This window comes from Watersipora subatra, chromosome 5 (assembly GCF_963576615.1).
Source record: "Watersipora subatra chromosome 5, tzWatSuba1.1, whole genome shotgun sequence".
NCBI lineage: Eukaryota > Metazoa > Bryozoa > Gymnolaemata > Cheilostomatida > Watersiporidae > Watersipora > Watersipora subatra.
In genome coordinates this window covers 57,771,615-57,782,521 of record NC_088712.1, presented here as the reverse complement: position 1 = coordinate 57,782,521, position 10,907 = coordinate 57,771,615, and the positions used below count along the sequence as shown (strand labels likewise).

The window sequence follows — 10,907 nt, the reverse complement described above, 5'->3', positions numbered from 1 at the left end:
CATGTTGACATAGAAATAAATCAGCTGTTTCCGACATACGGCTTCTGCGCGAGGGCGATTAGCGGTGATGTTGGCTTACCACTCCAGAAACCTAGCTTTAATGCTAAACATATAGATGGCTCGTAGTTATGCAGTTGACTCCGCAGCAAATCGACGGTTAGTTGGTTTTCTAATAATGCTTTCAAATAATTTTTAACTATGTTTTTAGTTTAATTTTATTCCTCTATAATAGTTTGTCCTTTTTATACCAAGTAGCTTACAAACCGAGGCGTTAGTTCTTAAAAAGGTGATATTGAATAATTAGCATGTGTTGTTTCTGCTGTTTTTTGATAGTGTTTAAAACACATTTCAGTGGCGTATTTGGAAGAGCAGTCTAGATTGAAAATTCTGCATTAAATTGGTAAAAAAATGTTTAATCAAATTTTGAAATGAGAAATCGTTTTATTAGACAAGTTATATGAAAGATATACTCGTGCATATGCTTCAAAGTTCTTGTTTAATTTAATGCATTAGTTTTTTTATCAAAACTCTCGTTTGATTTGGGATATTGCATTGTGTGAAACTATTACTGTGCACAAACTTCGGTTGCGCAACTCATTGTAAAGCCAAGTAAGCTAAAAATCTTTTCTACTAACAAAGCATGCAGACTTTTTTAATGCAATTGGACTTTAACAAATGAAGGTCAGCTTTGTTAATGACAAGCTATTCCCTTGTCCATAATTTGTTAGGTTGGAGAGCTTCCGATATACAAACCTGATTTTTACAACTCGAGAAAACCTTGTTTGTCTGTCTTTCTCCATCAATGCAACATTATAGTTGCAGCTTTTGATTTTTATTATCATCGTTTTATTAGCTTTTCCTAATACTTCATAGTCTACAGCTATAAACTATTAGTTCATACCCTTTTGTTGATTGTTAAATAATAATTGACTCCAGTAGGCTCATGTTAAAAACGAGGTAAAAACAATCTTTCCAATCTTTAAATTTTTTTTATAAATATTGCATCAGTGTAACATATCAGGGCAAATTAATAGTCACTTAATGTTAGTTGATGCATACAAGATAGAAAGCAGTATTTCTTATTTTTGGAGCAACTGCCAAGGTTTTTTTTTACTTTTCAAGATTCTAAGTAGGGTCAGAAGAAGGCAAGCTATTGATTTCTAGGAATGACAAACATAAATGCGGTTTTGCTTGCAACTTTAAATATGCGGTTTTCATGCTTTTACACGTTTCTTTATCGTAGTCGTTATTCCTTCACAGAAGTATTTGTAGGCAAGCCCGACTATCATATATGTCATACTTTCATATGCCCGACTATATTATGTAACTAGCTTTCTTAACTATCCGTTGTTTTTTTGACATCAATTTGTCTGCTCATATTTGTAGACAAACGATCGTCATTCTCGTTCACTTTACATTATCGATTGAATAGTATTTTTGGTGTTATTTCGATATTATATCGGGATTCTCTGGAAAAAGAGTTCAGCATCGCTATACAAAATTGCGAACAACAGCGTCGTTCGTCAAAATTAATTGCAGAAGCTTTATGTTTTCAACGGTAAAAGTTGTTTACAAAGATGGCGGACCACTATAGGCTGACATCACGGAAAAACGATGGATTGGTAAATTCGCATGCAGAAGTCAAAAGGATACTGTAAAACCTCTATTTGAATGCCATGATGTTCTATTCTTCAACTCTTCTCCTAGACTGGCACTTAATCAGCTAGGTGGCGTTTAAATAAAGGGTGGTGTTGTATTTTTTGACTAGCTCACTTAATTTTTTGGATCACAAATTTAACCCTTTTACGGGCGAAGCGATGCTAATTTTGCCTATATTTTACATTCTCCTTTGGGCGAATCGACATTGATGCCGTCAGCCTCAGGGTTTTTGCTAAACTGTTTTTCATATACATCGAGGTATCAGACCGAGTTGAACAAGGAACTACTTTGACTATAAAATATTAGCGTGGTACTGTTAAGTATTTCAGTGGTATCACTTTTAAAGGAAAAATCGTAAAGCTTTGTAGTTGGAAATGGACATAACGATTTTAAAGATGTTTTAACCTTTGAAGTTAGAGTACACTATAACAATGGCTGCTATTACATTGTACGGTATTTCTGAAAAGTAATTTCATCATTCATCAAGATGCTTTAAAGTCGTTAGGTAAGATTGTAAACCACACCGTGGGCGAGTCTGAAAACAATGGATATAATTTAGACCTTTAGTGACTTTGAAGTAAAGTTTAGTTCTAATGATTGGGACGATCGATCTTCTCAGGTACACAGTCACTAAAATCATGGCACCTAGTACAGCAACAACAAAATTTAATTGTTATTGATGTAACCGAGTCATTATTAGTACTATTTTATGGACACTTTTCTACAGGTCACTTTCTATTATGGGTTTGTGAAGATTAAAAAAAGTCAAAGTAGGGGACAAATAGAAGTGTTGTTCAATTAAAGGGTGGCATTCAATTAGAGGTGGCATTCAAATAAAGATAGCGTTCAAATAGAGGTTTTACAGTAACTAAATATATAGTTAAGCGCATTACATATACACATATGGGGACATATTACATGTACACATTATTACGCCTATTACATACATATATATTTGAGCCTGATCCAGTTGTTTATCCCAGTTTGCTTTCACAGTGAGCTTTTTGATGATTTATGTTGGGGCGCTTTCGCATTCCGTATGTGTGCTTACCTAAAATACTACAAAAAATTTTCAATACCACCATTCGGATACTGCATCACTTATAGAAGTAAACAACATAATTTATTCATCCGCGAATATTTTAATGGCCTCGGAAAGAGTTGGCCAGTAACTGTGCCAGATATTCGTTGCTAGAATAGTATTAGCTGACAAGAAATCTCAGATCAGATGGGTGTTGCCATGGCTGTAGCTACCAGCATTTCAGTTTCAAACATGAATGAAATGTAATCAGATTTTCCCTTTTGTAGCAGGCGGGTTTATATTGTCAATTTTTTCGTATGCAGTTTATAACATTCATAATTCCTACCACATTTTATTACCACCATGAACAAATATTAGACTTCATGAGATAAAAGAATCACGAAATGGCTTGAATAGCCAGTCACCCATTTCTAAATGATATGGTATACTTTGTCATTAAATCGCCAATATCATAACCGGGCTAACCTTGACAAATCCACTCGCGCCAAAAGCTCCAATATCTACATGACGAGTGTGTAAAAAGCATGTACACCTACATGATGTAAATGTCGTACAACGAGTAGAAATCAGCATGCTACCGGCATGCTGACTTTGATGACCAGACATCGGGTATGCGTTTGGAATCCGAAAGCGCTCTTAAAAGTTTTGTGATGTTAGTTTACTAACATCAAGTGGAATTACCATTTCCTATTACAAATTAATATGAATGGCCATGGTAGATTTGTACTACAAATTCTTAAATATAAACCCAACAGCTCTCACTTTCATTGACGCCTTCAAATATCTAGTCATTGAAAAGTCATCCAATTTTCCCCAGAACTATTGTCAAGGGGAAAAGTTTCCAAGTAGAAGAATTTCCATGAAATTATGAAAGGGTAAAGATTATTGAAGGGTCAAATAATCTTCATCCTGTGTGTTTTAATCATCACAGGACCAATCTCTGAATTGTAAAGTGAATAAGACAACTTGTTATGAGCATATTATTATACTTGAGTTTGCATTTAGAGGCTAGCAGTTGGTTTATTAGGACATCAATAACCGTGGCAAACAACAGTAAGTAATAACCTATAGTAATAATGATATTGTGGAATATTAGCAGTATAAATTTGTTCCTGTAAACAGAAAAACTAATAGAATTCTGTGTTAATATGTAATACTCATCAGTATAACATGGCTTGCTAATGTTTAAATTATCACAACAATTGATGACTTCTAATCATAGACTACTCTAAACGAGGTGTAACTAGCAAAATCTACATTTTAGGTGAATTTCATTGAGAGGCGAATAACTTGATTTTAATCAAGGTTGAAAGAGTTGGGCATAGTTATGTAGCCTGCGATTTAAAATGATTTTAAAAATATCCATGAAAAAATGGAGCTTATTACAGCTGCTACCATAACTAGTTATCATACCTGATTTTTCAAACATACTTTGTAAAGGAGCTAAAGTGTACCGTGTGCTGTGTCTTTCGATAAGAGTAACATTATATTGTTATAGCAATACTTCAAAACGTAGTAAAGTTTAATTTTATGGGGTTTTATCAATACCGTTATTTTTCCATGTGATCAAGGAATGTATTAAACCTTATTGATTAGCTTGCGCAGTATTGAATTAAAATTTTTTTCTATATTTTGTGATCATTCTTTAAATGATGGATCTATCAGAAATAATTTCTTTTCACAGTTGTGCGTCCTAATTTTGTAGAAGTTTCCACAGCAATTTAGAACGTCGCAATTGTCATGAAGCCTGACTTGACCAAGTGCTAACAACTATTTTAAGAATAGTTCTGAAAAATTTAATGGCAAAGCTTTTTTTAGCCGCACAAGATCACCCATTATCTTACACAATCATTCTTCAATTGATTTTAGGATGTCAACATTGCAATTTAGCTTTTTTCTATGTTATAAGCAACGAAGTATAAGATGAACTGAATCAGGTTTCAAGAAATCTGATACTTTCTCTAAGTTTGCATAGGAGTTTCTGAAGTAGCAAAGACCAAAGTTGAATTTTCATTAAATCTTTGTACCTTACTACGAACTATGACATTCTTATTTTAGCCGAATCCTATATTTAGCAGGTCATATTCGAAGGAGTTAAATTTTTGTAGATTGCTTATGGTGCATTTACATTGAAGCGGTCTTCGGTATTTTTTAAGTGGCCACTTCTTAAAATATTACGTAAACTGGCTTATATGATAGTTTTACTAAATTCAGACTTGGTCAAGAAGCCTTGAGAATGTAAAACTGACTCGAGGCAGCTATTGAATGACTCAAGGCATTCTATAGATGCCCAGTTAAAAGTTCTGTGAATTACCCATAAATAGCAACCACACACTGTATGATTGCCAATGATTGAATTCAATTTGCTCACAACCAATTGACGACAGTAAAAGGTATAGAATTTTCAACAACCCTTTTTCATTAGATAAGTGTACTAGATGAACTTGCACAAGATTTTAGTAGATTTTATTAGGAATTATCGATATTTCTTTATTATTTGCAATTGTTTCTTGATTATTGAGGTGATCTGACTGCTAGGTTGTTTCAAGATCAAAATCGACAAATCTTGATTGCAATAAAACGCTCAGAAGAAAAATACGTTCCAATCGACGTCATTAGCTTATGCAAACGGTTCCCTACTTACGAACATTCGAGGTACGAACAACAGTACATATGAACAGGGTCTGCGCGTTTGTATGTCCGTATGAATTACCGTCGGTATTACAGTCGGTATTACCGACGTATTAACGACAGAAAGATAGAAAGAGGCACTACTCGGAAGCACCACCCAGCATCCACCTTCCTCTGCCTTATTTATTTTTATCATTACGTACAGTAAATATCTCGGTCATCCATTATTCAATATGGTTGGTGAAAAGCGAAAGGCTTCTAGTGAGAGTGATAGTGCAACGAAGAGGCAAGCCATCTCATTTGAAAGGAAAGTGTCAATAATAAAGAAGCTTGATGCGGGTGAGAAAATGCTGAGCGTTGCATGGGCTAGCCTGTCTTGACAAGCTGTTGTTTTTGCGTAGTTGTCCCCCCGTCGAGCGGCGAGCAACAACAGCTTGTCACAAGACGTACTGCACCTGATGCATCAGCTGCACTTATAGGGAGTTGTTCTCTTCCGTCTACGCGGCTTGGCTGCGATGTTATTCAGGTCGCTCCATTGGTAATCATAACGGATTTCACGCAAAAATTTATGTAGAAAAATTAAAATAAGAACGTTTAACTGGCGACCCCTCTCTCCAATAAACTTTATTAGAATTTGAGAACTTAGGCAACAACAGCGACTAAACATGTCGTTATTTGTGCGCTCAGTCAGTTTTATTTCTATTTTTGTATCAGTCTGTTTTATTTGTTCTTATAGATTTTATTTTGAGTTTATTTTATTCTTAAGTTCTACTAAAGTTTATCGCAGAAACTGGTCTTTGGTTAAACGTTGTAATCTTGTTTTTTTCTACAGAAATTTTTGCGTGAAATCCGTTATGATTACCAATGGAGCGACCGACATAACATCGCGGCCCAGCCGCGTAGACGGAAGAGAACAACTCCTTATAAGTGCAGCTGATGCATCAGGTGCAGTACGTCTTGTGACAAGCTGTTGTTGCTCGCCGCTCGACGGGGGGACAACTACGCAATAACAACAGCTTGTCAAGACAGGCTATGCATGGGCATACAACTTGAATCATTCGACAGTCGGTACCATTTATAAACAGAAAGATCGTGTAATGGAACATGTGAAAGGTGCAGTGCCTATGCAATCGACGATCATTAGCAAAAAAAGAGGGAAAATCATAGAAGAGATGGAGAAACTTCTCACCATTTGGCTCGAGGATCAGCAACGGCGGCGTTTTCCTCTGAGCCTTCTGCTCATTCAGGAGAAGGCCAAATCTATCTTTGAGGATGTCAAGGCTAAGGCTGGGAAAGCGCTGCCAAAGAAACGTTTTCTGCAAGCTGCGGATGGTTTTCCCGTTTCAAGAAGAGGGCGAATCTCCACAATGTGTCTGTGTCTGTGTCCGGAGAGGCAGCATCTGCGGACACAGAGGCTGCCGAGTGATTCCCCCAAGTGTTGAAGGAGATCATTGAGGAGGGTGGCTATTCGGCTAAGCAGATCTTCGATGTCGACGAAACGGGTCTTTTTTGGAAGAAAGTGCCAGAGAAGACCTACATTAGTCGTGAGAAGACGATGCCCGGATATAAAACGGCTAAAGACCGCCTAACCTTAATGCTTGGGGTGAATGCTGAAGGGAGCTACAAGCTGAAGTCGCTGCTAGTTTACCGGGCAGCTAACCCTCGAGCCCTGAAGAATGTGACGAAAAGCTCTCTCCCCGTTATATGGATGTCAAACACAAAGGCATGGGTGACACTCGCTGTATTTTAGGACTGGTTCTTCCACCATTTCATCCCAGAAGTGAAGTTGTATTGCCGGGATAATAGAATTCCATTCAAGATTTTGCTAGTGCTGGACAATGCTCCCGGCCACCCCCCGCACTTGGATGATTTTTATCCTGATGTCAAAGGTGTGTACAAGCCGCCAAACACAACTTCACTTCTGCAGCCGATGGACCAGGGTGTTTTTGCCAATTTCAAGAAATATTACACCTGACTGACGTACAGGATAGCCTTGAAAGCAGTAGATTCTGACCCCGAGATGACCGTACGGAGCTACTGGAAGTCGTATAACATCTTGAACTGCGTAAAAAACATTGATGCATCATGGCGTGAGGTTACCGAGGTCAACCTCAATGCCTTGTGGAGGCTTCTATGCCCTCACTACGTCAACGACATCCGTGGCTTTGATCAGAAGGGCATCAATAAAGAAATTCTCAGCACGCTTGTCGGCCTAAGTGACAAACTCGAGCTTGACCTGCAGGAGGAGGACTTCGAGAAATTACTTGAGTCCCATGGAGAGGAATTGAGTAACCAAGACCTCGTGGAGTTGAAGGCTCAGCAACGTGTCGAAGAAGAAGAGGAGGAGGAAGAAACGCCTGTCCCCATGAAGAAATTCGAAACGAAACTCTTGGCTGAGGGGTTTGCGCTCAAAGATAAAGCCATCGCACTCTTCGAGCTGCAAGACCCAAATATTGAACGCTGCACAAAGGTTGCAAATCAATTGAATGATACCATACAGTGCTACCGCATCATTTTTGATGAAAAAATAAGAAAACTGTGCAATCGTCGTTAGATCACTTCTTTTGGCCAGTTTCTAGTAAATCCTCTAAGGAAGATACTCATCAACCCTCATCTTCTTCTTGCATTGGAGTTACGGAGAAGGAAGCAACTTTTGAAGCCCATTCCAGCGACGACGAAGACCCTCTCATGATATAAAATACGTAGTACAGTACTGTACGTATTCTCTCCATTTTATTAAATGTTATATAAAAATATGTACATACTGTACATATTCTCTCCATTTTATTAAATGTTATATGACAATATGTACATACTGTACGTATTCTCTCTATTTTATTAAATGTTATATAAAAATACGTACATACTGTAAGTATTCTCTCCATTTTATTAAATGTTATATAAAAATACATACTGTACGTATTCTCTCCATTTTATTAAATGTTATATACAAATAAATAAATATTATACAAGCCTTAAACATACTTATATAAACCTTCGGTATACTTATATAGGCCTTAAACATAAATTATAATACAAAATATAGCACTGAAGCAACTTACGAACAAATTCACCTTACGAACAATCGTTCGGAATGTTACTCGTTCGTAGGTTGGGAACCGTCTGTATCGTTGCTATCGTTGATATCAGCTATAGCGTTCAAGCTGCAGCAATCTGTCAGTCTCTTCGCAGTTCATGACGTCGTGATGGTGCTGCTACTAAATTGGCTTTTAAATCTTTTCTAATTTTTAATGTTTTTTTCTGATTTTACAGTAAAAATTATGTTCAAATATTGCTCAAGTACTCTGAGAAGAAATACTAGGATGCGTTGTTTCATGAACAGAAGTTTGGTGTAGGTCTATTGTGTATGTGTTCCATTTTGTATTGAAATGTTATACAGTAAAAATGTTGCATCCACAGTAGTTATTGAAGGGAGTTGTATTCAAAGTTAAGCATATGATAATGTGGTTCACTCTATTCATAGCTGAAAAGTCGAGCTGATTGAAATGGGGTAAATTTTATTCTGTGTCTTGTTCTGTGTATAATAGTATAATGCCTTCTTTGGTACAACAAGTTTGGGAAAAGGTTTCAACAAGTTGTCAGTACATTGGAGCTGGCATTGACTCAGCTGCATTAGGCTGAAAATGATATGATATGACTGGCTCAAAGGTTAGCTGACAACACAAATTTTTATTGCATGTAATGCGGCGGATAGCATTACAGATTGTGGTGTCAATAAGATTTTTGCGTAATTTTGACCAAATAACTTTTTAACAACATTTTAAGTCGTGAAAATTGGGAGAAAAATATTTTAAAGCATCAACCAAAAACAGCTTAGATGCCATATAACTATGTTCAACTCACTATTTTTGTAACAAGATTATCCAAAAAATTTCAATTAAAAATCCCTATTCATCAAAGCAAAGCAAGCATTGATATTTTTTAAACTGACAATTTCCGAAAATAGTTAATTTCTACGAACAATCTTTTAAATTTCTTATTTGTGTAATGGAAGAATTTTTTGCTAGCGTGTTTCAAGATGTGAAATTACCATAATCCTATAACCACAACTCGAAAGTTAATATGCAAGACGATACAAATATGGAGCAGACTTTTTTTGGTATTTGATGTACTTAATGCTGTGACTTCTTGATTCACTCCAACAGCAGATGAGTAATCTTGAATGGGTCATCTCTTGATATGAGTGGATCAGTTGGCTTATAGCTTCTTTTTTAACATTTATAGTATCTGTAAAACCAAATAGTTATTGTGCAACATGCATACGCTCATGGTCAAAGGCCACTAGTTTTACTTTGCATTGCTAAAGATTTGCCATTGTATTAAATAAAGTAGGCTATATATCATCTTTTCTCAATGTATATTTTGTAGCATTTCCAAACTAGCTATGCAGTAGGTAAATCTTTTGCAACAGTTTTGCACACTTGCATTTTTGGGCAACACTAACATTTCTGTTAATTTTGGCAAGTGTTAATGTGGTAACCAAAGACCATGCCATGTTTTCCACAATTGATGGATTTCGGTGAAACAACTGCTTGTATATCGATGCATCATTAAAATATGTGATTCAAAATATTTCAATGTTTTTAGGCCATGAAAAAATGATCTTGGCCTAAAACTTATATTATATAAAAATCTATTGGTTTTAAAAATATTTAATTAAGTTTGTTGGCAGGTTTATGATAGAGTAGTTACCATGTCAGTCACATATTACTGAATGGGACACATAGAAAATAGAACAGCTGCATAAATGAACGCTTATCGTGTACCCCATTTTCAAGTAAGTTTAAAAAAAATGTTTTGTAAGGAATGCGTAGGAAATCACAAGTACTTTAAAATTAACAAGATCAACATGCAATCATATTTACCCATGCTTTAGATGCATTGCTAGTTGTCCTAAACAATCACTAGCGTTACATGCTACGAAGTTTTGTCGTATTTTTATCTTCATAGCATGTAAATGATTCAACACGTCGAATCTTTAAATCTTCAAAGCGATTCAAACCTCTGTACAAGGGGAATATTTTTGAACAATGAAGTACTGAGTATCATGTAAACATCGATATTCGTATTATTGCACAAATATTTGCAATCGGATGTTAGATTTTCATCGATTTCATTGGTTATGTTCTTACAGCATCTCCGTTTTTAATGCACATATTTTTAAAATATTATCTTCAAAATAAAAAATATTAACTCCGAAATTTAAAGAAAAATTTGTTACACGCTTTGACATTAGCGTTTGACCTTAGACGCATTCTAGGAGTGCCAGCCACGATATAAATTATGCGTCCCGTTGTAGATAAAAGCTCAACAGACTAATATAGAAAATGTGGAGTTGTACGACAATTTCTTAGTAGCACGTAAACTCATCAGCTACGAATAATTGCGAGTGGTGTGACCACTCCTGCGTATTATGTAAATTCGTCCTCCTCATTCCTACAATCAAAACCACAACTTCGAAGCTCAAAAATTCGTAGCAGGTAACTATAGTGAATTACTGCTTTTCCTGCTCCTTCCATGAATTTGCGAAGAACAACAATTAGCCTAAATGAAG

At 36.1% G+C, this 10,907-nt stretch overlaps 1 protein-coding gene across 1 annotated transcript in view; it reads left to right on the top strand.

Moving 5' to 3' along the window:
• Positions 1 to 31: 31 nt before the first annotated feature.
• Positions 32 to 10,907, top strand: part of LOC137396371 (DNA-binding protein RFX7-like) — a 57,510-nt gene continuing 46,634 nt past the window's right edge. The window contains exon 1 of the mRNA XM_068082620.1: positions 32 to 156. Coding sequence (XP_067938721.1) covers positions 129 to 156 — 28 coding nt within the window. The 5' untranslated portion in view covers positions 32 to 128. The remainder of the gene's footprint in view (positions 157 to 10,907) is intronic.